Below are 26,793 nucleotides of genomic sequence, written 5' to 3'. Positions count from 1 at the left end.
GCTTCAGCCCCCCTAAACAGCTTCACCTACCCAGTAAGTGCTGGTGGAGAACAGTACTGAGCTCCTCTTCTGACAGAAATGCACACAATTCTGCTAAGCAGCCAGCCGAGGCCATGCGGGTGGCATCCTAAGGAGGAAAGGCAGAAAGGAGTAACACTGGTTGAGCCCAATACACATCAGAGGTAAGTGGGAAGAAGGACAAGTGACAGAAGATGACAGGAAGTAAAAAAAGAGAACAAGGAAATAAATACTACTAGTAGTAGTATTTCACTCCTGCTACCTGTGGATTTCTGTCAGTTCACAAGGTTTCCTGTATGTAACTGAACTTAAAGCCAAATCCACAGTCCAAAAAAGCCAACAGAGACTGAAGAATTACAGACCTTCTATAAATTCTGATTTGTTAAATGGAAAAGTCATAAAGATGAATGTTTTAAAAGGCATGTTCACAAAAGTTGTTTAGGTTCGCAGTCCAGAAAGTAACCGTTACTTCTAGCCATGTCTAGATGAGCTTACCTCTGTGATAAGCTCATACTACTTTTAATTTAAAACTTCCAGGCTTTTGTTGTTTTGGTTTGCTTACATGACCATCCCATCACAACTGCTTTCCACCCTGAATCTTACAACCCAGTGGGAATTTTTCAATTTTTTTCTTTCTAGCTTGTCAACAGTTGCATGTCTATGTTGCACAGATTTAGGGAAAAAATGACTAGATGATTAATGTTAATCTCACAGATGATACTGTTGCTATCTGCCATACACAGAAGACCCTGCATCAAACTTGGGAGAACTTCTTGCTCGTTGGAGAAACACCAGCCATTATCTGAAAAATTTCTCACACTAGATAATAAACCCCACCTGAGAGCCTACACACACACATACATGCGTATAGTGAAGGTATTGCAGGTTTTCTCCAAGATAAAAAGCAAATCCTGACTTCAGAGCTGCCTCAAACGCGTCGGTGAGGAGCTGCAGGTCAAACCCATATACACGGTTGCTAAGGGAACATTGGACTCGCTGATTTTCAGTGACTGGCTGGGGATCTCTAATTCTTGTACCCAACTTTCCTCTCACAGACTACAAGGCTCCAAATGAAATCAATCTTACAGACTGTATTCAGTTGAATGAGTAATGCCCAACAACACGCTTCTTTACTTAAATTTCTTTCCACTCTATCATTAATAATTTCCCACTAAAGTTATTTTAGAAAGTAATACTGTTAGAAAGTCCACATTTTATATTTGAGAGTAAGACTGTTGACAGCAGGGATCCTTTGCAGGGGGCTGAAGCAGTACCTCATCATGTCCCAGCATCCCTAAAAGCACCGTGCTGATATTCTTCCTTATTGCAGCATCTACTTTTGCACCAGCTCCTCGTGTTACAAACCGCAGAGCTTGCAGCATTGTGTCCCTAGAAGTGATCACAAGGTACAGTCAGACAGTGCCTCTCTGCCCACCAGAAAGAAGCAGCTGAGCTCTGGATACTGTAACAGTTTCTTACACAGCAATGACACTAACATGCCTTGCAGTTTAGGAGGCTGATATTCTCTCTGCAGTGCTGAAAACTCCGTGCTAGAGAGTATTTCCATGTTTAGTGTACTTGCATCTGTCTGTTACAACGTAAATATTTTTCAACTATTCAAACAGTAAAAAAATTCTCAAGTCAGGAACTTAATTTCTTAGGGATCTGCGTGCTTAGGATACAATTACAGCTGCATTACTTCAGATGACAGCTGGTACAGTATTGTACCTGAAAGTGGGCTGCCGTGGGTTGCTGGGGGGTGTGCAGGAGAGAGGAGAGCCAGGCAGCAATGTCACAGCTTAGCTTCTGACCCAGGAAGTCCCCATCCTCTGCATTCTGTGTTTTATAACCCTTGATTAATAGTCAACTGCTTTCACCAAGTAGTAAATCTTACTCTCAGAATTGGGGGGGGTTGTTCTTTCATCCTAGCCTTTTCTTTTATCCCTTAATAAGTAGGAAGGGCCAAGATATTACCTATGGCTCACCTGATGGCAGAGTCATCACTGGAACGAATTCCATTCAGCAGCTCCGTAAAGAGAGGATCCACTTTTACATGGATCACAATGAGTTTACCAAGAGCATCAGCAGCTTTAAGACGAACAGCACGGTTTGAGTCCTGCAGAGCTTTGGTGAAGGTTGTTTGCAATTGGGGCAAAAATGGTTTCAGGGCAATCTCAACCTATACCAGAGATGAAAGAAGCGGGAAGTGGTGCAGTGAGGTCTGAGACAGTGGCTAGAAATCAAAGCCTGAAAACAGCCTGACCTCCTCTACAGCCATCATTCACAAATAGCCCTTGGTCAGATCTAACGCACTACTAAAATAGGAAAAACATGAAACAATACGTTATCACAAAACTTTTAACCTTTTCAAATATAATCTTATTTTCTGCGTACTGAAATACAAGGCACATTGCTGAAAACTTTTACACTATTAAGAACTGCCTTCTGTATACAGAGCCCTAAATAAAAGCTCAGCTCAGTTCAAAGATACATGCGATGATCACCTTTGCACTTAACAATTCATAAAAATGGTGGACACAGGAGAGATTAATTACATGGTAGTTTTTAATCCCTTGAAAGTGGGATCAGCATTTAGCAATATTTCTAAGCAGCCCAGTGATTCAAGCATAGGGGGCATTTTTGGTAGGCCAGAAGCTGCTGGAAGAATACAATCCAGTTACAGTGCCATTCCTAAATATCAAACCCACACCAGCAGGCATCCTGGCTGTATTTACATGAACAGCAACAGGTATTTCTGAAGGTTACCATGGAAAATGTTCACAAACCACATCCAATTACTTCACATCTTACCTTAGCTAGAAGAAGGCTTAATGTTTCAAGCAGAGCCACCTTGACATTCCAGCTGAACCGATCTCCCAAGATCCGAATAAGTGGCCCAGTAATGCTCACCACAGATGGTTTAAGAGCTTCAGCAGAAGTCAGCTTAATAACCAGCCCTAAGGCCTTCGCTGCCTCCTCCTTCTGCTCTGGATTACCAGTTAAAACACCTTCTCGCAGCACCAGCAGTATGGAAGTCACTCCCTGTCATGAAAATCGGATAAGAAAGCTTAGAAGATAAGATACAAAAAATACATATCTTATTTTTGCTCCTGTTATACACCAGATGCTCAAACTTGGAGAGTTTCTCTCATTTTCCTGTTGACCTTCAGCTGCCTGCTTCCACATTTACAGAGCTACTTTTATTTGGTTTGATTTCATGCATCTACGCCTTACTAAGCCAGTTGCTATGAGAAAAGTGGTGGCGGCTCCAGGAATTTTCAGACCAGAGAAATTTGGCACAGAAGTCCAGCATTCCTCCCCCACAAAAAGCAGCCAGCGACCATGACTTACACGCGTAACAGAATTGTCAAAGATCGCATTACAAGAAGAGTCTTCTGTAGGGTAACTCAAGAGCAGCAGTACCCTACAAAAAGTCTCTCCAACATACAGGTTTGGAATGCCCAAACAGGCACTGCTTCTAATAATACCTGTAAAGTCGTATCAGTCAGCTCCCCAAAAGGTGAGGTACTGGGGCTGTGATGAACCCATGCTCACTCTGACCCTTTACCTTCTTAGGAATACAGAATCCCGGCACATGCTCGCCTTTGGCCTCATTCCCCACAATCCGGATATCCTTGTGCAGGTCCTCAATGAGAGCAAGCTGGTTCCCAGCATCTAATTTCTGCAGGAGAGAGGGGTAAGACAAATATGAGGCAACAGGGCAACCAGCTCTTCTTTGTGAATTACTCTCAGGTGTGTCAAGAGAAGTCACCTGTTTCCTACCTCCTCACTCACAAAGTTGAAGTCAAGGTCATCTTACAATTCTCAAATCTTTGCAGGGTTTGCAAATGTAAACATAGTTTACAATCAAAACAGAAGGCTCAATTTAGGCCATATTTTACCAGGTATCCCCATTTTCTCCTTGCCAGGCATTATTACCACTGTAACCTTTTTAAGCTGCCCCTCACCTTGGTGATGGAATTAAGTGCATCCCAGCTTTCATTCAGAACTACAGGGTTGGTATCATTAAATAGACGTATCAAGCCTGAAACCAAGCTCTTGAGATGACCAGTATAGTCTGCTTTTGTCTTGGAGCAGTAGATGTTCAGAATGACAGCTGCCGCCTGTCTCATTCCCAGCTCAGGGCTGCGGGTAGCTTCTAGTAAATCTTCAGTTATAATTCTTTGTCCAGCATCATCTTCCACAGACAGGATTACAGACTGGCAGTTTGCCATCTCCTAAAGAGTTCAAATTAACTTTACGTTAACTCTCAAATAGAACAAAGCCAGATTTAGCCCCAGGTTTCCCATGTTATCCACAGCATTATGTCTTAGGGAAATACTACCAACATACCCCACTTACTAATTGTTTCTCATTAAATAGATAGTTGCATCACCATTAAAGGCGTGATTCAGTCCTGCAGCAGAGATAAGTATGTAGCCAACTCTAAAATTTAACAGGTGACCAAACTCTGCTGAACTGATTGCTGTACAGCTTGCTTTCCAGCTGCAGAAGGGCTAATTTACAAAAATCAGTATCTCCATCTCCCCCACCTAACTCATCCGTTAAAGACTGTGCCTTTTGTCAGATAACATTTTTTTTTTTTAAGGTACTTTAATGCTGTGCATCATAATACTAATTACAAGCACGTCTGTGGGTACATTAGAGATCCCCAGGCAGACTTGGGGATAGAAGCTGATCTAACAGGCATCTACAGCAGCCAGCCAGCGGGACTCTGTCACTCACGTTCCTAATTCACCAATTTGTGTACATGTCTGTCTGCAGTCACCACTCCAGGATGTTCAATGGAGTCCAAACACTAGATGTTTCAGAAAGCCGTACAGGAGGAGTACTGCATGCAAAATAGGAGATTTCCTCCCTTCAGCCCTTTAATCTCTCAGTCTTCTACACCAAGAATAAATATAAAGTTAACTAGACACTCTGGCAGTTCTCCAAGAGTAAGTAAATGGAGAATTGTATCTTGTTGCAGGCCAAAGAGACTTCTATATGCATACAAATAGATTTGGAAAGCACACGTTTTTCGATTCACAATATGCCACCAGGCAAAAAGACTCATCCCGAAGAAGCTCTAATGGACTGAATTAAAACATGCAATCTGTGAATCTAGAGAACCCAGATTCTGTGCTGAGAAGTAAACCTGAAGCACTATCTTCAGGCAACTTGTCATAACAAAGAGCTGAGCCATGCTACTTGCCAATTGCTCTTCACTAGTCCCCAGCTTCTCTTTCAGCGCAGACATCATAGCAGGCAGGATGACACTCAAGTGCCGTGTCAGAGCATCCCCTGCCACTGATGAGAGGAAAGCTAGCACACGGGTGTTCACAGGGGGAGTAGTCAGCTGAAAAAAAAAAAAAAAAAACCAACAAAAAAAAAACAAGCAGAAAGTTTTTTCAGAAGGAATCTCACTTCATCTGTAACATGAAAAATTTATGCATCACAACCTAAATAACAATGGTTTTGAGCATAAAATCAGAAGAAAATTTCAAACTATGCTGTTCCTTTTGACATATCAGTCTAAAGGAAACTGGAAGCAAGCAGAGGAAAATGCACAGTTCTGAAGTTTAAAATTTGTTTCCAGTTGTACCTTTGGCACCAAGTAAGGCAGCACCACACGGCTCTTGACAGCCATAACTTGTTTAAGACCATCCACAGCAAAGTCAGACGTCTCTTCATTATCCTACCAGGAGAAAGAAAGTTACTAACCTGAGAGATGATTTGTGACACCCCAAGCTAAGCTAAACCCTATTTCAAGTGACAATTTACCATGTGATCATACAACCAACACAAAAGTCCTTCTATCCAAAAATGCTCTCATACTATATAGCAAAAACCCAAACCAAGCTCTTCTGTTGCATCAGAACATATATTACTAAAGGGGCTAAAACTTCGAAGCCTCGTCTTGTTTGATCCTATATTGTTTTACATGGGTGGCCAAGCAACTTCAGCTGGTGACGGCGGCACAGCCAGATGTAGCATTTTTCTTAGGCCGATGTTTTAGCCACAAGACCTTCCCTACCAATGGCTAGGATAACTCCATGGAGGAGACAAAACAGAGCTGCCATTCACTGGAAGGCCCGCCACTACAACTGTCCTCCTCCTTTAAGCTAATTATTCAAAACCTGTCCTACAACTTGATTAATCAATTGTTGACTAATTGTTGAGCAATGCTTACCAGCTGCTTCAGCAAAAATGGCAGGATGTCTTCAAGAGCTTGATGTCCAATTGTGGAGTGCAACTGTTCAAATGTTTTAGCTGCAGCCTCTCTGACTTCTTCTAGAGGGTCACACAGTGCTTTTCTCACCGTAGGAACTAGAGACTCTGAGAAAAGGAGTACCTAAATATGCAGAGATAAAATTACAGAATGTCTAAAGCACAACAGACACATGCATCTCAGTAAAGTAGCTAAGAATACAGAATTTGCACAGATGAAACTGAATTAGAGTTCACTTGAAATATACTGGAAGAAAAACAGGATTAATCAACACAAACAGTTGCAGTGCTCTAAGGCTACCTAGTGGATGATTTCTATTATTGTATCTCATAGCAGTCAGAACTGTGCCATGTTTTACATTTATCGACAGATACAAATGCGTATATTTGCCTGAACAGCAACTCAGGTTAGTTAGGAGACTGAATTCAGTCCATAGAACAAGTCCAGCACTAAGCTGTATTGTTCTGTCTCATCTGCAATACCTGTATCATAACATAAATTTCTAGGAAACTGGAGATTTCACCTTCCACATAACTTACCGCATCCCTGCTGGTAGATTTCATTATCTCACTCAGCCCAATGCAGACTCCTTGCCTCTCATCACTCTTGTCTGACTTCAGTCCATCTTCTAGAATAGGGATGATTTCAGGAAGGATCTTCTCTCCTAACTTTCGGACAAGGTCTCCTAATGTCCGTGCTGCAACCTGTCCCCAAAAGTGTATTAATTAACTATTTCCCTGTTTTATAAAACTTAGGAAGATGAACAGTGAGCAAATGTTCATTTTTGACCATAAACTACTGTACACAGTATAGACGAAGTAGTAGGAATGGAAACACTGTGATTATAAATAAACATAGAAAAACAGTTTTACTGTCACCACAGCTGCATTCAGCCAAGAGAGCACTCAGACATACTCAGAACAGTTAAATTAATGACAGTGGTTCACAGAAAAAAATTATCCTGTGTTCTTCAGGAATTAAGTTTATACGGTCAGCTGCAGTAACACGAAGGCATTACTCAATTTCAAATAGTTTATATGATCAGCTGCAGTAACAGGAAGGCATTACTCAGTTTCTCACCGTTCGCTTATCTGCACAAGTACTGGCCAAGAATTTCAGCAGAAGCCCAAAGAGGGTTGGCAAAATTTCACGCAGTGTGCGAGGAGTGTTTGAAACTACAATCTTCCAGACGTGTAAGGAGGCTTGACGCACTACCAGCTGGGTGTCAGAGCGGCCCATGTACAGCCCAGCCAGCACCCTGTTCCTCCTCTCCACACCAAGAGCATTAATAATAGCCTGAAAAGAAGTATCACGAAATTGTATTATCCACTGCTGAAACTTAAAAAAAAGAATAAAATACATGATCATTCAACATGTCTTTCCAGCAGGCCTTCCATGCCGATTTAAAATTAAAAAATAAAATAAAAAAAAAGGCACAACAGACAAAAACAGCTTTACCTTGTTTGACTGGGCTGTTCCGAAGTTGTCATCCTCTGAGGCAGTTTCTGTGGTCATTTTTCCAGTGACTCCTGAGATATGGAAGAGAAGATCTCCAAGGAGCTGAACTGAGCTAAACCTGGCAACAGGAGCAAGTTAAGTGTTACGAGCAGGGTATTCAGGCAATACCTGACCAAATATGACAATATGTCAAATACAGACACGAGCAAAATGCAAGGCAAAGAGTTAGGTCAGCACCGAAACGCTGCATGGGCTGATATCTAAGGCTCAGCCTGCCTACATGGCTGAGAAGCATGCCAAAGAGAAAGGGAAGGAATGAATTCCAAACTGGAAGGGGCTAAGAGAATTCCCGTATCAAAGCAATTAATCAGGGAATAGCCTGGAGTCTAAAAGGGAACATGGTGTTGCCAGCATCTGTCTCAACCCAAAAGATACTCACCTGGGATAAGTGCACTCATCTGCACTCAGCTGACACAAGCCTTTTAGTACGGCTAATCTCTGAGCAATTACTATTAGCTGTGAGCGCTCCACTGCACATTTCCATACACAGGAGGAGAACAACTGACTCAGCATTTTGAAAAATCAAAAGAATATATGAGGGCTAAATATTGCCATATCAACTGCCTTGAAGTGTGTTTCAGATTCAATACCAGAATTAATAATCTAGCAGGAATGCTCTGCAGGTACCAGGAAACCTGATCCAGAGCTGGCAGGGCTTTGCAGACTCAGTGCCATAAAGCATCATATTTTAATCCACAAGCAAAGAGATGCTTGCTTTTGCTACCCAGGAGGTCTCTGCATTTCCCTGAGGAGCAACACAGAGTCTGAATCACACCAGTTTTTCAGCCATGGAAGAGAAATGCCTGCAGATAAGATGGTTATCCCTTACCTTATCCTCCACAAGTCATCAAACAGGCCATCCTCCAGCTGTGGCAGCAGCAGTGCAATGGCAGTCTCTGCATACATACTTATGATTCTCTGGCCAGCACGCAGGGCAGTATCCCGCACAAACTCATTCTCGTCTGCCAGTGCCTTAAAAAGAGACACAGAAAAGTGTCTGTGAAAGCTGGAGTTTTTCAGCACAAGATACAAAACCAACAGCAGGAAAACAAAACAATGTTTCCTCTCTCAGCCATGAGAAGTAAATGAACTACAGAGCTGTGAATGCACAAAGCTGATTTCAAGAAATTACTAGTGACTACAAAACAAGACAGCAAGCAAATAACTTGGAGGAAAAAATAATTTATCATTTTTTAAATATCTTTTTTAATAGTCCAGCCATGCTGGACAAGTCTCTGCACACCCCACAATTACTAGAAATGATGCTTAAAATACTCTGCAGGCTTCTTTTTATCCTCTAATAAATAAAACTCTTCAGGCCTCTGCTACATACCTTAAGGATACAAGGAATGATGGGACCAACATAGGGAGTGAATTTGTCTCCAAAGGTAATTGGCAGGTAGTTGAACATCATGATATAACCATCTCGTACATGTGGAGCAATATCCACTTTACTGGCAGTAGCTACAATCTCTGGCATAAGTTTCTCCAGCTTTTCTACCCCGAGCCCAGCCATAACTTCAGCCAGACCTGGGCACAAAAAGGCAGGGAACAGAGATGATATACACAAGCAACAAGCAGCTGATCTGATTTAACAGATTTAACCAGAGAAAGTCTAAGCTCAGTGTTCAGACACAGCTGTTCCCACCTTGAGCAGCACCAGATCGATCCACTGAGCTCTGCTCATATGTCAGGGTCTCCATCAGCCATGGCAACAAATCCTCAAAGCACGATTCTCCCATACCCTTCACCATGGCTCCCAACGCCTTTGCAGACACTGTACGCACCTCAAGGACAGGAAAAACAGAGATTTGCAAAATATCCAGTCAAAATTATTAAGACAGATGTGTCTGATTACATATCTACAGAAGATCAGGATGAAGTCCAACCTAATGCACTGAAAGACAAACTGTATTTGTACAGAAGACTTACTTCAGGTACAGGATCCAGCAGAGACGCCTTCAGTCCAGGAGTCACACTGGGTAGGTAAGGAGCCAGATCCTGAAACAAAGAGCCCGAAGAGTAAGAACTAGATTCAAAACGAGAAAGAAACGTATGTCACCTTCACGTAAAGGGCATTCAGCCCCTTATTAGTAACAATCATCCTTAACATCCTGAGACTTCGATCCGTTGCTTTCACAAAGCCGCAAATAAGCACGCTGGATTGTCCTGCAAGTCCAAGAAACAACACTAGTTCTGTGCAGATCACTCAAAACCTTTTTGATGCTCACCGACAGCCCAACACTTTGTATCTAAGGAAAATCCAACACACTCAACATTTACACAAGGTTTAAAGGCACAAAAATTAAACATAGATCTCTAGCCCACAGCGAGGTTCTAGAAATACTTTTCAAACAAACCCTGGATCCATTTCTAAGCAGCTGATCCATGTTTCACTGGTACTGGGTTTTGCTTGTTTGTTTGCCAAGGCATTTCTTATATGGTAAAAATTACAAGACCTTTTTGCAGGGATCAATCTGGTAATAACTAGATGACCAAAGTACAGAGCCGACAGTCTTAAGCACTTGAGAATTGTCACTGTCTTTATAGCCATTATCTGTTCATTTACATACATTTAATTAAAGCTGCACGGATTCTAATATTGTCTACGTTAACAGCAAAATCCCCAAACCAAATAAATTCTCCCTAGTGTTTGCTGTGTTATCTACTACACAGTAAATACAGCATATGGTTAGAGAGCGCTTATATCGCCATACCTTCTGATCAGTCAGGGAGTACATGTTCCCAATGATCTGGGCAGCCATCTTCCTGGTGTCTGTGGAACGATCTTGAAAAGCTCTCTGGACAATTGGCATGATCAGTGCTAAGGATGGGGCATCAATGAAATGGACAAACTTGGTATCCAGTAGAGTCTGCAGACACTTCTGGGTCTTCCTGGAGGGGTCCGTGAGAGCATCCAACAGAACTGGAGCGATTGCTGAACGTTTTAAAAAAGGAGAGAAAAGACTGTAGTTGCACATAAAACAAAACCACAGTCAGGGTGAGCTGGTGTTCTTTCACAGGATGTTTTAAATCCTTCTAAACAACGAGGAGCATAGGCAACACAGGAAACCCTATTAACATTAGCTTACAAAATGCACAGGAGCATTCAAAAAGCCTTGAAGCAGACAGCTGCTGCTAAGCTCCCATGTTAATACTTTTCTAGGAGTAGTTTCATTTCCTATAGAAGTTTGCATTGCGGTGAATGCAAACAATGTAAATGTTGCGAATATAAACCTTGCTAGTATGAACCACGGTCGTGTCAGGACATTAGAGATGCAGAAAGTTCTTACCCAGGATCTCTGGATTCCTGATGACAGACCCAATCTGCCTGAGAGCTTGCTGACCTGCATTTTGCACCTTCACATGAGAATCTGTGAGCACTTCAGTAAGTTTTGGCACAATATTGGGTAAGCAGGAAGAGAGCTGTTTGGGAGCACAGTATGCCATAGCCCCCAGCAGTTCCACTGATCCTGTGCATGAAGTACACAAAAAGAGGAAAAAAAAGCAGCACAAAACAATACACGGTATTAAGAAGAGATATGAGAATATGATCACATTTACCTCAAACTCAAATCTACCAGTCAGAGAACACACAGAATGGATGAAATGCATTATGCCACTTAAAGACATCAAAAACTCTTTTTTGTTTTGTTTGTACCACAGAAAAGAAGCAGGGGAGGAAAACTCCAGCTTCTGGAGTCCTAGAGAGATAGGGGGTAAAAAGTGTCCCTTGAATCTTCTGGGGGGAAAAAAAACCTGCTCAAATCTGTCAGGGAATTCATTGGTATCTCACAAGCTCTAAGTTTCACAGTCCCTTATGAGACAATAAACTATCACGGCCATCTGTAGGGATGAAGGAATAAAGGGGAATGACAGCAAAGGGGACTGTGGGTTACTCTCAGTCACGTCAGTCAGATATTGGTCCATACCAGCTTTAGTTCTCCAAGATTCCTCTTCTAGTGCTGCAAGAAGTGATGGCAAAACCAGCTTCACTCCATGAGTACTCAAGTTGCTCATCACGGCTTTGGCACAGTCATCTGCAGCCTCCAAGGAGAAGAGAACATTTACAAGCTGTGCCACAAGGTGTGTTTTTTCTTTCCTCAGAGACCCAGTGGGAACAAAGCCTTCACGTAAAATAGTGGCTAAGTACAACAATGTGGTTAGCCAAGTAGCTCCCAATTAATGGCCAATGAAGTAAGATGCTGTCAGCTATTAAGATCAGTTGTTAGTAGCGGTATCTCAAGGGATAGGTCACCTGCTCAGTTTGCTTGGTTACAAACAGTATTCATATCCATTTTATTCTGGTTTTCTCTTAACACTCTATGTTCTCAGAAATGTAAGGCACCTTACCTCTCGCACATACTGGTTCCCGTCTCCAAAACAAAGCAGCAAGTGAGGTAGCACATGAACCACATAAGGTTCAAAGAGCTTTCCAAGCATGCTGCAGAGCATCTCAAAGGCAAACAGAGCCCCTAAAAAAAAACAGAAAGGACAGTCAGAGGAAAATACAACTGTATTTAAATGGGATGGAAAAAGAAGATATAACTACGAATTTCTCCAAAAGCACGCAAATCTCACAGCTGAAATTCTCTTGCCTTCTTGCACTAATGGCTAGTGCTGTTGTAGGGGTTTCTGGTCTCAGAAAGGGCAAGCAGCCCGGTAGCATTAAAAACACGTAGCAGTCCCCCGAGGCCTGGCTTAGGTAAGCAGAAATACGGACAGGAAACATTCAGCAACAAAAGGGACAAGCAGGCTGTGAGGGCCCCTCCGGGCCAGCTGGAGTGGAGCAACCCCTAGCAACACCTGCCTCTGAAAACAGGAGGGATGAGTGCACCCATATTGTCCAGGACCAGAAACCCTTCTTCCACCACAATGCAAACAGAGCAGTTTTAGGACGCTATACACAATCAAAGGCCTCATGACAGACACTTCCCATTTCTTTCTCTGCAAACTTTAGTAAAATAAATCTAGATAAACCAAGCACAGGGGGTTCAGGTATCATTTGATCCGACCGTAATGGTAGTAGGTACAAGAGAAATACTAAGTATTTGGAGGGCAAAGCTTTTGTCCCTTACCCTCACGCCGACGGAAGTTCTTCTTGTCCTGGATAGCATCAGTCAGTGTGGTCATCATCTCCTGCTGCTTGAGAGACAGGATGCCAAGGCCTTTCACCAGGCCTGCCAGCCCATAAGCTGCACCTTTGCGCTCAGCGTATTTATCAGACTCTAAAAGCAGCTGCATTAGCTTCTGTATCATTCCACCTGCATCCTCCTTAATTGCAGGCACCAGAGGTGGTAAACAACTTGCCACTGACTCTTGAACCTGTGTAAAACAACCCACCAGCTATGAGATCATGAAATTTTCATCACCAACATCACCAACATAACTTCCCCCCACAATGTCAGCCTTCTGTCACCAGAGCCATTTTTCCATCTCTGACATCCCGAAAAGTACCATATTGTTAACCTGCCTCTGCATGGAACCCGAGGACTCCTCCAGGAAGGCACCTACCTGCTGAGATGGAGTGGACAAGGCTGCTATCAGTTTGCCAACAATTGGTTTCACTTTAGGGTCACTCTTGTCCAGATGTTTTGCCAGTGAACCCATCAGAATGACCACGCTTTGCCTGACAGCATCATAACTGGCATCATTAGGAGCATTTTTCAGGAATTCTTCAAACACTGGCAAGAGAGAGTTAACATTGTCCTGAAAAACAAAACCACAGAACCTGCCACTAGAGTCCACTCAGAATGAGATCTGCTATGCTCAGTGGACTTGTTTGTTCTTCTCTGAGCCAACAAACTGAACAATCACACCATATTTACAGTTCATGTGTCACGTCACATAAAACCTTGTGCCATCCTGACAGGCAACAAATATTTCCTGCTTGACAGAAGTTAGCTCTTAAATACTTGATCCCCCAGATGTGCCAGCATGATGTCCTGCCAGAAGCAATGTAAGCTGCTAGGCAAGACTGCTACCCTAACCATCAGTGCCTGCTCCTCTGCTTGCTCCACTTGCAAAGGGAGAACAGAAACACAAAACAAACTTCACACTAGTTTTCTAAGAAACAGAAGAATGAATAATATGAAAACACTCCAATTGTCTGGGGCTTTACAGGAATGCAGAGGGCTGTCCAGAAGAGGTGACTGGCACATGTGAGGAAATCAGAAGCTGAGCAATTTACACCCTGTACACCTCTCCCATCTAACACTTCTGGAGAAGGACTAGCAGTGAGAAGAAGGATGAACGGCTTCAGTTGATTTCAGTTTAATTAAGCCAACCATCAGCAAGCTTTCATGTTTTGTTTTACATGAGGCCTTCCTGGGATTAAAAGATCTCTGGTCTGATTTCACTTTATTACTCCAGTTGATTCAGGGCTATTTCTTTTCCATAGCAATGACAGGGAAGAATTACACTTTTTCAACACTAGTCACTAACAGAACAACTCCAAACACACAAAAGTTTCAACTACATGAAAGTTTTCAGGTGTTAAAAGTAACAGCAACCTTGAAGACATAAAAAAAAAAATTTAAAAGCGCCCCAACTATGCTCCAACACAGTAACTACGTTTTCATTCCATCTTTTTCCACTGCTAGAGAGAGCAATGTTCAGACTTACTTTGCCATGAGTGTTGAGCGTCGAAAGAGCCGCATCTAACATGCACTTCCTGACTTCAGGACTGCGATCATTCAGAGCATCCGGTACAAAAAACTGGAAGAGGGGCTTCACCTGAGAGCTGTCCAGATGCTGTGAGAGCTTGTTGAGGGCCAGAGCTATGCCACACCTGTAAAGATGGTGAGCTTGTCAGCTTACTGTCACTTGTCAGAATTTGCCTGAGGTCACAATCACGTTTGCAATCAGAAGTACAATTACAAAAACTGAGAGAGAGAACCATTATGAAATCAAAGCGCCTCAGAGTGTCCAGCCTATTTGCATTTCATTACATAACCCCATGCTGCAGGTTCCCAAAAGGACAACAATCCTCCAGCCATATAATGACTTTCATCCTGATTAAGCATTACTGATCCGCGGGCCAATACAGACAGACATCAGGATCACTTCATTTACTGCTGACATACAGCAGCTTTACAAGGTGCATCAACACTAAAGAACAGATTAGCTTAAGACAGGTAGCTAACAAGATTATCTCCAATTAAACCTGATAGGGCATAGAAGTAGACAAAAAGTAATTAGCCAAACTGGAATTCGTCCAGTTCATTAAGGCTTGCCCTGCCACTCTTGAAACAATCAACTGCCCATACAGAGGTGGGAATGCAGTAAGATAGGACAAAAATCAGACCGTCTGAGAGGGAAGGACTCTGCTCTTATCAGGACATAGAGAAGGCAGCATCCAATATTTTGATGGAACTCAAAAGCATTCCAGTTTGGCCTGCCCAGCCTGCCTGAGGGGCATAAATATTCTCTATCAGAAAGACACATGAAACCAGCAAGTCAACACAATTGCATATATGTAGTTTCTTTAATATTTCCTTATTTCTCCGCTGCCTGATCTTCTAAATAAAAAATCTACATCATCTCATTTGGATGCATAGGATGTGGTGAGATCAGTCTGAAGATGACTGTACCTTGCTTCCCACTGGTCAGGTGGTGATTCAGATATCACTCGTCCCAAAGCATCCAAAACTGGAGGTGGCCTCTGGAAGGAGAAAGAATTTAATCAGAATGCCTTTTCCAAGGACATGCAAACAGAGAATACTGTCAGCCGATCCTGCAATGCCATTTTACAATACTGCAGAGAGGTATGATGCCACTAGCAGAACAGCATGGTAAAAAAAAACCAGCAGAGAGCTAGCTTAGGCCCAGAAAGACTTAAACTGACCCTGCTCTGCCACGGTCTTCCTGTATCACCCAAGGCATACCTTCCACCTGTACAATGCCATTACTGGCTCGTAACTTGAGGCTCAAGACATTAAAGCCTGGGATAAGCTCAAACACAGCAACAGTAGGCTTCATGCACACATGACAAAAGGAAAAGCGATTTATAGAAAATATAAAATAAAGCACAAGCTTATGCATGTCTACCCCTTAGGACAAGAGTACTTACATAGAGCTTCTCCTGGTAAATCTCTGTAAGTTTATTCATGACCTCTGCTGCTTGGTTTCGATACTGAGCTACAGCTCTGGAAAGAGCTTCAGCACCTGCTTGTCGCACTGCCTCTTCATGGTAGATGACATCTTTGATCAGCAGAGAACAGAGGTCAGGCAGCAGCTCCAGACCCATGGACTCCCACAACCTGCAGCGCACACAAAGAGGTGACGGGTCACCCTTCAGCAAGAGAAGCCACTGCTACATGTCAATATCAGGGAGGCAAAGCCCCTGCCAGAGGAGCTCCATGAGGAGAGCACAAGAGAGGTCCCCGCACAGTCCCGTCAGCCAGGAGGAACTCTTACCTCTCTGCCAACTTCTGAATCTCATCTTCAACATCAAACTTTACTACCCAAAGGCGACGCAACAGATTCAGTCCATTCTTTTCATCACTGTCCGGTGTTGGTAGAACCATTTGTAGCTCCATCAGTCCCTGAATTAGTTTACAGAAGAATCAGTATAAGGACCTGATTTTAGAAACAGATGCTTTAAAATGCTTAAAACTTTTGCCAAGTCAAGCTCTTGGTGGTTGGAAGTGTCAAAATGCACATTTGCTTGTGCAGCACACTGCTTGTGCTGATGAAGGACTTGCTGGTGCTAACAGGTGAGATGGTGAAACTCCAGAGCAGGGCTCCACAGACCAGGTGCAGAGAGGCAACTAGGTTGTACTCTGGTGACTACAGTCTTTTCTGCCTCCAAGTACAGAGAAGCCAGCTCAGTGACCTAACCTGAGATCTATTTCATGGCAAAGGAAACCAAGCAACCTTCTTTTTTTTTTCCCTTTTCATATTCTCAGAAGGGACTAAGTGAGAAGCTTTCCAAAAACAATGGGTTCCATACAAACATAGGATTTTTTGACAACTTCTCTCCTTAAGACTAAGCTCTATACAACTGTAAACAGGAGATGTCAAGATGTCGTAACTACACCTGCTTTAACAAAACAAAGGTGTGGATAGACCCCGAGTACTCCTTTTTGCAAGATAAATGCAGCACAAAGTGTTACTTAGAGCATTATTGTTCAGTAGCTACTGCCGCCTCCTGCAGACACACTGCCCAAAGGCCAGCATCACAGCTGAAGCCTCTCTTCATCAGTATGACAGAAGATTCACCTCCTAAAAAATTAAGCAATTCAGTGTGACCCTGAATGACTCCCACCTACCCTGAGAGCTGCATCTCGAACATTCATGCATGGAGATTGCAGGGCCTGAAGTAACACATCGATCTCCTCCTGTTCTGCATAGGCACAGCCGTCCTCCCCACTGCTGCTCGTGCACAGGGCCGTCAGGGCATTGGAAGCCAAAACCTAAAATGCCATGAGGAAGTATTAAGAGATTCCGCCTCTACTTCTGACAAAGCACGTGCAGGGTGGGGGTTAAGTGCTATTACAAGAGAAGAAGTTCTCTAAGAACAATGACAAAAACAAGGACAGACAAATTCAGTCTGTTTGCCTTTCTGTTATGATTATTGACCTTTCTGCCATCTCATCCCTTAGAACAAACACTCAGAGGAGCAACTACTAAACTTCTTTGACAGAGCAAGGCCTTAGAGAAGGAATAAAATATCACCCGTGGAAGAGGGAAGAACATTTGGCGTAATGAAACCCACAGGAGAAAAAGGCGCAGACATTTTATTCCAGGAATACCATAAACACAGGAGAAAATAGGTAACGTATCAACCACCAGCCTCAGAGACTTAAACCAAGTGGGTGTATTTCCTTCATGTAGATGCTGATGAAACTTCGGCAGAATCCTGGCTGTGGTTATGAAGCTGAGGACTCACCTGTAACCGTGGAGAACCTGTTCCTATCACCCGGCTTAGCAGAACTAGCATGTCCCTCCGGGGCAGCAACTCTGGGCCGTTCTGAAAGGTTGGAGCAGGGGCAGGGGAGGCAGAGGGAGGAGAAAAAGCTTTATGTCTTGTGACTCCAAAGTACCTTGCCACTGTATGACACTCTTTATAAAAAACACCATCAAAATCTAGGGCTGGACAGGTATCCAAAGCCTGTGATGGAAACAATCTTACATTGGTAAACCTAACTCGAAGAATTAATCTGCTTTGTCCACTTCACACATTAGCTGTTTTATCCCATGCTTCATCCAAACAACTGTTGAAGGAGGTCATCTGATCCTCACAGTTCTCACTTACCTCATCCACCAGCAAAGCCTGGCCATTTGCCGATGATCTCAGCTGAGCATGGACCGTAAGGATCTGCAGAATCTTGACCAGGAACTCCTCCTTGTCTTCACTGTCATGGGGTGTCTCAGTCATAACCGTCTTTAGGAGAGGAAAGACTAAGGAAAATGCTGGAGCTGATAACGGAGCAGCACCTGCCAAAAGGAAAAACAGTCCCATAAGCATAGCTGATCCTCTCACATCTTTGTTTTATAATATTGACTGGTATAAAACGCACACCTTGGCAGCTCACGATGGATGTGGCCAGCTTCAGCCTTATGCCCAAACATGCTAAGTGACTGTAAGTATTTCTATGCCCCTAGAAACACCCTGGCTAAAGGACACTGTTTCATGTGCGCCCGGACTTAACCCACACAGACCAAGCTTAGCCTGTTTGAAGCAGTGCACGCAGCCAGCCCCCTGTTAGCCTCTGCCACTTGGCAACTCAACAGCGGCAACAGCATGGTTCCAACAGTGACATCTGGCATTTCAGTGTTAGGTCAGTGGTTGAACTTGATGATCTTAAAGAGTCTTTTCCAACCTAAATGATTCTGTGATTCTACCGAATGTTGTTGCTTGCTACACCAATGAGCTGGCTTTAATTAAAGCCACATTAGAATTCCAAATTACTTCCAATGATTTGACAATGCAAAAATACACACCATAAATGAAATTGAAACAGTTCAATGGATTAAAGTAGAGAAGCAGGCAAAACTGAGGTTTTGTCTATCCTGGAAATATCTGTGGGCAGCGGGGATGGAACACAAAATCAAATTCATCACAACCAAATCTGAAATAAAAGCTATTATGTAAAGTGCATTTAGTTTGTGTGTACACCCTGAGAATTAAAATGCACTAAACTAAAAAACCCAAACAAACAAATGACAAAAAAACCATTACAATCAATTTTACTTCTGAGCAGGAGGAATCCACACAGGAATCTGATAATTTAACTAATGCACTTCTAAAGTTCGTTTGTCCCAAAACAGGGACCTGTTCACTAGCTACATTCCCTTTGAACACTTCCTACCAACCTAGCTAACCTGTCACTCCAGTTTCCCACTGGATTCTTGAGAATGAGGTTCCTCTAATACCGGTGCAATTCTCAACTCCCCTCTCCTCTTAAAAAATTATAAAGCTTTTGGATTCCCTTTGTTAAAGATTTTGCTTCTTCCTTCTCACAGGGGCTTGACTATGGGACATAACAAATGCTCCTCACAGTTAGTCCAGTTAAAATTAACGTTATTAGATGTCTAAGGGAAATGTTTGCTTTCTATATCCTCTCTATGCTGTCAGAGAACGCCAGATTTTAAATTTCTAAGATGCAGATTAAGAGCACTGCAGATACAATACTGCAGTATTAGTCAGCTTATGTAGGGCATAGATACTGCAAAAGTAGTTCAAGGGAGAAATATTAAATAACAAACACACTGTGAGCTCCTAACTAACATGAATATCTTAGGGAACCCCCCCTCCATTTCTGATGGGGATTTTTCTCTGCTCAGTGTCTGTCTGCTTTTATGCTTTTTCTTTTTTTTTTGCAGTTATTGACCAGATATTTTTAGGCTTAAACAACCATCCCTCTATATGCAGCAGGAGGAATAAAGCTTTATCTGAAAAGATAAATGTCCTATTAACACAGGAGCTGGTACTGACCAGCGCAAAAAAGGATTATAAAGTGTATCTTGACATTTCAGCAATGAATGATAAAATTTATCATTCATATTATAAAAAGGTACGGTCTGTCTTAGGTTTCATGGTAAGCTGAGAAACCTAAACTAACCTCTGCTAGTAATATTGCAAGACTCCAAAGAACTTTGAAAATGAGGAAAAATAATTTGATTATATAACATGACTTGTCTGACAAAGTGCTATGGAACCGACTTCCTTTCTCTTGCATAAATGAAAAAAAATAATCAGATATTAATTTCATTAAGCACTGCAGGAAATCTTGACAATACTTCTACTACTTTCTGGAAATAAGCCTGAAAATGGATTTAAATGTTACTGAACTTGCACTTACTATGGAAATTAATTGTATAGTGGAGACTCTGAATTATCACTGAGATGTTCAGCACTGAAGTGGTGCTTACCACAGTCAATTGCTGCTATTCAGCTGTGAAGATTACATGTGCCATAACCACACAACTGCAGCTCTGACTGGCAACAGAACAGCTAAAAGGAAAACTGAACTGGGGTAAGGGACCAAACGGAATCCTACGTTTCCCTTTAAAAATTATAAACCATCATCTACCACAGGAGCTTTTGATTGAGCTGGAGGAACTATCCAAAGCCTGGATGAACCACGTCTATCACTACAGTACACCAGATGCTTTAAGACAGCCTAAGCCATCCCTGCCCCTAAGGAAGCACACCTACCCTCCCTCTTCTGTAATGGCACAAGTACTTGTGCACTCCAGCATGAAGCAGATTCTAGTGATCTAGATTAAAACTAAGCTGGTGGGGAGAAAAAAAAAAAAAGAAAAAAAAAATCAAGAAAACAAGTTTCATTTTAATGCAGATCATATTCTTGCACTGTAAAAATATTGAAATATTGGTGCTTGCCTTTATGTTAGAGTGGGAAAGAACTGCTTCTTTTACAACCACGCCAGAATAAAATATTCATGAACTGCAGCAACAACATAGCAAACAAGCAGGGGCCACAGGTACTTCGCTGCTGAGATCACAGATAACAAGCAATTATTTTGTCTTTCCACTTATGCTAAGTGGTGTTGAAAGGTAGGAACTGTCCTTGGCAAAGATGAGCCTTAATTTCACTACTATTATTTCTGTATGAACTATTCTAAGAAAAAAATACTGTTATTTCGTTTCTATGTTTACTATACTTGTAACATCATTTCTACTACTACCACAAAAAAAAAACCTTTAAGTTTTTCATATCTATGAAAACTTATCTGATTTTTTAAAAAAAGTTAAGTCTCACCTATAAAACATTATACAAACCATCAGAACTAACACAGCTCGCAGACATATTGGTGGGGGAGAAGGTGTCAGAGGCATCTACACCACTTCTTACCTGGCTCTCCCTTGCCTGTTCGGCTAGGAATGGTATGGGCATGCAGCAAGCCAACAACTCTGTTCAGCGCAGTAGGCAGCTCTTCTTGACACCAGGATTCATCTAATTCACATTCTGGTTTCATCAGGCGCAAGGTCACATGGCTCACTAAAGTACCTGGTATGAAAGAATAAAGAATCTGTGAGAAGACTAAACCCAAAGATTTCTCGAGAGAAAAGTCCCCAGGAGCAGAGCCCCAAGAATTACAACAAAGCTCTGTACAACAGCCCAGGCTGCACAGAGAAGGAAGCACAGCCCGAAGGCTTACAGGGGACAGCTTCACAACAGTTACACCTGTGAGTTACACTCCAAACCGCACAGGGGAGACAGTCCGATTGCGACCAACTGCTACTGAGACATGGTCACGATGGCTAGATAAGTCCTAGTCTTTGGACCCAGTGCTATCCAGCAGCAGGATCTCAGGGACATCAGTCATCACCCTAAGCACTGTTCCAGGGTGGTTTTTCTGCTTGGCTGTCTGTGGTACATGGTCATGATCCACAGCTTGTAAGGAGCATGAATTTTCACTTTTGTGCCATAAAATACACCCTGCCCTTAAACAGCAACTGCAAATACTAACCTAAGGTTTTCAGTCGGGCAGGCATGACACAGGAAGCTAAGGAAAGAAAAGGTTTCTTAACCCTTGGAGCAGCCAAAGGTGATCGAAAAAGTGGCAAGAAGGAACCAACAAGACCAGGGATGTACTGAGTTAGACCAGGAGGCTTTCTCTTTATAACAGCATCCAGGAGTCCTAGAGCTGTTTCCAGCTCATTATCAAGCTGTAAGAGAAACAATTTAAAAGGTTATCATAAGATCTTCCATAGGGAAAAAATCAAGCTGTTAAATCTGATTTCTAATGAAACAAGGAAATCGGGTTTTGTCAAACATTCTCTATGCTACTCCATTTTCCTTACATCAAAATGACTTGGGTCATGGTAGCTGCGGAGCTGGCAAAAAGGACCATCGAGGCTTACCTCCTTCAGCCGTTTTCTTATCTGAGACTCCCTTTCCAGCTGTGCATGCATCAGCTCCTTCTGCTTACTAGTCAGCTGCACCTCATCCTTTATTCCTTTCTTCTTCTTTATTTCCTGCAGTAGAGCACCATAGACATTAATAACTGGGAGCCATTAACACCATCCCCTCCACCAGATAGGAAAGTTGGACACATTGGCGTTTTTTGCACTTCACTTTTAAAACAGCATCAAAATATTCTTCCAAGTATATCACTCTTAAGTGAAGACACAGAGTGGGAATCAGCAGATTGACACTTTAGCGTCCCATTAGCAGAATGACATCAGTTTCTCCCACATTTCAATCTGTCACAAACTATTTGACATCATCAAAAAGAACTGTCCAGCTCTTTCTACAGTGGATGGGCATGTCATCCTCCCTAGAGCAAACAAAAGTCAACCTCCAATAAAAGACTTCTCCAGTCAACCTGGTACATTCCCTTCCTTTCACCAAATTCTTCCCCGCACCTACACCCACTGCTCTGGCCAGACTCAACAGAACTGCTGGCTGTCAACAAGATGGAAGCACCTATTTAACAACCCTGACCAAAAAAGTTACACAACATACATTGAACATGAAATGAAGGGAAAAATCGGGTATTACAAACAAGTAAGCACACTCTGAAACAAGTAGACCACCACATAAATTGATACAAATACAGAGAAAAACTGATGCATACAGATACAAGAAAAGACAACAATCAGGTATTCAAAGAAGTTCAGAGAATCTTTCCCAACAGAAGCCATGCAAAGGTTCATGTAGTGAAGGTTCTGACCAGCCTGGCTTTCCTGTGCCATCAACTCACCTCCTTCAGCTCCAGCTCAATGATTTGTTCCTTGAAAGAATAAGCTTTGTTCTCCCTCTTCATGTTAGCCTTTTTCATACTATCCTGTTGAGCACTGAGAAGGAAAAGTAGAGAAAAGAATCAGCACTGCTCTGGACTAAGATCCAGGCACACAAATCCGGGAACTCCTGTCCAGAAAGAGCATCTGACAAACCCACTTGCCAACCGGCTAGGTGCCAGCAGCCATCAATCCCCAGGTGCACAGCAAAAAGAAACTATAGTCTTACCTCTGTATTATAGACTTGTCATACAGTTCTCCCTCTGGAGTCTTCATGATAGCAAATTCCTCTCGAGTAACCTGGCACAGAGCTGGGTTCTCCATTGATGCTGAGATAGTGCTGATGAGCTGTGGGAGCACTCTACCAGGTGAAAGCAGAGAGAGAGATCCCACTGCATTCATAGATGACTACCAAGAAAACAAAGGAAAATATTGTTATCAGCATTCCTTGAAACTGTCTCAAAAAAGTATGCTCTGTTGAGACAGCCCACATTATGTTCCAATTCCTAATTCCTTGTTGAGTGGGTACTTGAATTTTACCTGAAATTCTACTCAGTTGCTGGTACACATGCTTTCCCCATTAAATCCCAGCTCCTTTTCACCAGAGACATAGTCTTTGAACCTGCCTTTTCCCCATCTTTTAGACAAATCTCCTTCCTTATAGACCAGTTAATACTTAACTCCTCCAGAAAACTCTCCTCTTCCAAAGTACCTCCCAAAACTAACACAAGGAAAGCAGAGGTTTATCACCTGGTTCTCCAGAGTGTAGGCAGTGATCCTGGGTAGTATGTCATGCAGGTGTTTGGTAACGAAGTCCTTGGGATCTATCTTCATCTTAATGAGGAGGGCTGGCCAAAGACCCGGCTGCACAGCCACTAGCAAGAAGAGATGAGCATAACAGATATCAAGCAGACTGCTAATACAATGAAACAAAAGGTAAGGTAAAAACCCCTTACACTGGCCCTGACAGTGGTCTTACCCCATCACTCACCTACAGATGGATGATGGCTCACCAGCAGCATCTCCAGCGCCAGCTTTTCTGGCTCAAAGGAATCCACATCGAGCCCTGCCACACTCGAGATGACACAGAGTGCCTCATGAAGGACACGGGGAGGAATATAGGACCTTCCTAGCTCTGACAGCTCTCCCGACTCCATCACCAGGACCTCATGAGGCAGAACCTGAGTAGACAACTTGGCATTAACACATAATACCAAGCTTTCCTGAGCCCTGAGCGCACGTCCTCACAGTAACATACTGAATACCAACCATCAGCTCCCTCTGTCAGTACCACAAAAAGGAAGGGAGGGATACAGGACAACAGTGGAACCAAAGCAGCGATGACAGTGACAGAAATGTTAAGAATGGAGGACTGCACTAGATTTGGCAAGCCAGGGTAAAATAAAACTTAAACCGACCATTTTTGGCAAAGACTTTGGAAAAGGTTGAACCAGCTGGCTGGGAACAGTATGCACAACTTCTGCAGTCTAATTTTACCCAGTAACTTCTCAAAAAGACTTTACTCAGGCTGTATCTTTGACACGGGAAGACTATTTACAAAGTCCCAGCCTTGGTACCTAATTAATGCAACTTAATCAATTATACAACTTGACATGGTGCTGGCTTAGCAGCATGCCCAATAATATAGCACTCATTTCCTTTTTTTATTTTATTTTTAATTTTTATAGTAGTTTCTACTAAAGTATTTATATTACATTTGTTTTAAATAGGCAGCCTGAGCTATAACCCAGGGCCAAAGAACTAGGATAGCGAGAAAGGAACGAAGCGCTTGGTCTTCCAGCAGATAAAATTTGGATTAAAATAAGAGAAGGACATGGAAAACTGCAGCTTCCTCCCTACGTAATTTTGAAGAACATGTCTTCTGTGTATGTAGGGAAGACTAAGCACACCACAGATGCTGATACAGTAATATGCAGTCATCTAGTGACAAGTGACATTCTAGGAAATCATCTGGAACTGAATCATCTTCATCTCACACTATGTCAATCCCAAGAGCAAACCTTGGGTAGGGAGGTGACTGGCAGCATACAAGCAACTGCCTAAGCAGAGACTATTCTTCTTGACTACTGACCTTATGAGAACTGAGAACCACTTTCAGCTCCTCCAAGAGCCCATAAGCCAGTTTGTACCCTCCCAGAGAGGCCAAGAGCTTCCTCACTGTTTGATGGGCCTGTCTTCGAACATGCCAGGTCCGACTCAGCAGTACTGCAACAAGGGCACGGTGATACTGCCTGAAAAGAGAGAAATACAACGGGTTTAGCAAGGGAGGCAGCTCTGCAAACCAAGTGGACACAAAAACACAAAGAGTTCAACATTTTTTACAAAGTCCGAAGCCCACCCTCTCTACTGCCCGCATTAACACGCAGGGGTCAGACACAGATCGGTGGCAGCAAGTGCACGCTACGTACTGAACTTTACTTTCAGGCAGCCGTTGCACATGATCCAAGAGAAGGCGCTCTGTCAGTTGCAGTACTGTACACATCGCTGTGGGAAAAGACAAATATTTAAAATAGCATGAGACTTCATAAAGAAACACATTTTTTTACCTGAAAACAAACAAACAGCAAGCAAAGCATGTTAAAATAGCTAGCCAAACTGAGCCTCTACATAATCTTCTCAGTGAAGCTGGAGACAAATCCAACTCAAATCTGCCAAGGCTGGAAACAGAGCCATGGTTTCATAAAAACGTTGTTAGCTGAATCCCAGCAGAATTTTCCTGACCACGATGTGTGACCTATTTTTGTTTAAGTCAACAGAGCAAACAGAATGATAAACACCGTGCTCGCTGCATCAATGCCAGTAATTCCTGAGCCCTGCTGAAACATTTTCAGCGACGATAAAACGTCTACTGAATTCATACTTAAGTGCATAATATCATTTGAATAGTAGTTTTGGTATTTTATCTTACACCATCTTCTGTGCTTTAACTGTCACTAGGCTCTTTGGTTTGTATATCAATGTTCAATCACAGCATCAAAGCAGGAGCAGAAAGCTCCTGAAAGATGGGGTGGGTTACAACCCGTATTAAGTACAGGTACAGAGGACTTCCAAAATTCAAGGCATCAGATGGTTTGGGGCTGTTAAGCATTTCAGCTACATGTTTTTGCTTAAATAACCACCAATAACAAATCACAACAATATTTACTCTTAGCATTACTTTTTTGGATCTAACATCCTAAGGGAGCAATATAAAATTTTCCAAATCACGCTGTTTCAGAGTATTTGCAGACTTGGGAAGGAAAATGAATGGATACACACATTGCCTTCAGGAAACAAGGATTGCAGGAAGCAAAGGAGAAACGATGTTATTTCCCATTTAGAAAACTTCACCTCTTCAAAGCTTTGTACAAAAGATAAATGAATTCATTTCAGAGAAAGGAATCACAAACTCATTTTCAAAACTTTCCATTTACAATGCAATCAGTAATGTTTTCTGTTGGACACATTCCATAATTTTTTTCCAATTAATCTTTAAACACAAGAGAACAAAACAGAGCATAGAGACACTAGTTTATAAGCCAATTGATTTCCTATCTGTTATTACTCTTCCACCACATACTTAATATTTTCAACTACCTGTTTTTTCTTCACCCTTATTTTACTTTTTGCCATCTTACTTGTAATTTTAGGCTTCTCTGTGTCTCTCAGATTGGCTTCAACTATTTACTTAAAAACTGGGACACTACAGAGATGCATTTTGTATTGGAAAGGCTTTAACAGACTACAAATTTGGAATTATAAATGTTTGATGACTCAGGTTCATTAAGAAATAAATTAATACATTGTTCAA

General features: G+C 42.4%; 1 protein-coding gene across 2 annotated transcripts in view; it reads right to left on the bottom strand.

The window, feature by feature from the left end:
* The window catches only part of GCN1 (GCN1 activator of EIF2AK4), a 43,472-nt gene that overhangs the window by 4,576 nt on the left and 12,103 nt on the right, over window positions 1–26,793 (bottom strand). For both annotated transcript variants that reach the window (XM_055705785.1, XM_055705790.1), the window contains exons 17-54: window positions 25,412–25,487; window positions 25,075–25,234; window positions 23,974–24,163; window positions 23,733–23,857; window positions 23,212–23,390; window positions 22,946–23,039; window positions 22,104–22,217; window positions 21,710–21,908; window positions 21,091–21,246; window positions 18,027–18,208; window positions 17,661–17,741; window positions 17,041–17,184; window positions 16,187–16,314; window positions 15,840–16,029; window positions 15,361–15,431; window positions 14,393–14,558; window positions 13,283–13,477; window positions 12,847–13,093; window positions 12,122–12,243; window positions 11,701–11,815; window positions 11,062–11,241; window positions 10,486–10,706; window positions 9,701–9,769; window positions 9,417–9,555; window positions 9,102–9,298; window positions 8,598–8,740; window positions 7,709–7,826; window positions 7,331–7,546; window positions 6,790–6,954; window positions 6,212–6,373; window positions 5,624–5,716; window positions 5,234–5,377; window positions 3,987–4,256; window positions 3,587–3,700; window positions 2,830–3,060; window positions 2,004–2,197; window positions 1,293–1,407; window positions 31–127 (exon numbers count right to left, since the gene is read on the bottom strand). In XM_055705785.1, the coding sequence (XP_055561760.1) occupies window positions 31–127; window positions 1,293–1,407; window positions 2,004–2,197; window positions 2,830–3,060; window positions 3,587–3,700; window positions 3,987–4,256; window positions 5,234–5,377; window positions 5,624–5,716; window positions 6,212–6,373; window positions 6,790–6,954; window positions 7,331–7,546; window positions 7,709–7,826; window positions 8,598–8,740; window positions 9,102–9,298; window positions 9,417–9,555; window positions 9,701–9,769; window positions 10,486–10,706; window positions 11,062–11,241; window positions 11,701–11,815; window positions 12,122–12,243; window positions 12,847–13,093; window positions 13,283–13,477; window positions 14,393–14,558; window positions 15,361–15,431; window positions 15,840–16,029; window positions 16,187–16,314; window positions 17,041–17,184; window positions 17,661–17,741; window positions 18,027–18,208; window positions 21,091–21,246; window positions 21,710–21,908; window positions 22,104–22,217; window positions 22,946–23,039; window positions 23,212–23,390; window positions 23,733–23,857; window positions 23,974–24,163; window positions 25,075–25,234; window positions 25,412–25,487 (5,802 nt within the window). The remainder of the gene's footprint in view (window positions 1–30; window positions 128–1,292; window positions 1,408–2,003; window positions 2,198–2,829; window positions 3,061–3,586; window positions 3,701–3,986; window positions 4,257–5,233; window positions 5,378–5,623; window positions 5,717–6,211; window positions 6,374–6,789; window positions 6,955–7,330; window positions 7,547–7,708; window positions 7,827–8,597; window positions 8,741–9,101; window positions 9,299–9,416; window positions 9,556–9,700; window positions 9,770–10,485; window positions 10,707–11,061; window positions 11,242–11,700; window positions 11,816–12,121; window positions 12,244–12,846; window positions 13,094–13,282; window positions 13,478–14,392; window positions 14,559–15,360; window positions 15,432–15,839; window positions 16,030–16,186; window positions 16,315–17,040; window positions 17,185–17,660; window positions 17,742–18,026; window positions 18,209–21,090; window positions 21,247–21,709; window positions 21,909–22,103; window positions 22,218–22,945; window positions 23,040–23,211; window positions 23,391–23,732; window positions 23,858–23,973; window positions 24,164–25,074; window positions 25,235–25,411; window positions 25,488–26,793) is intronic.

The sequence above is a fragment of the Falco cherrug genome, chromosome 1 (assembly GCF_023634085.1).
Source record: "Falco cherrug isolate bFalChe1 chromosome 1, bFalChe1.pri, whole genome shotgun sequence".
Taxonomy (NCBI): domain Eukaryota; kingdom Metazoa; phylum Chordata; class Aves; order Falconiformes; family Falconidae; genus Falco; species Falco cherrug.
Note: the sequence above shows the minus strand (reverse complement) of the source record. Positions and strands in the feature narration are given on the sequence as shown.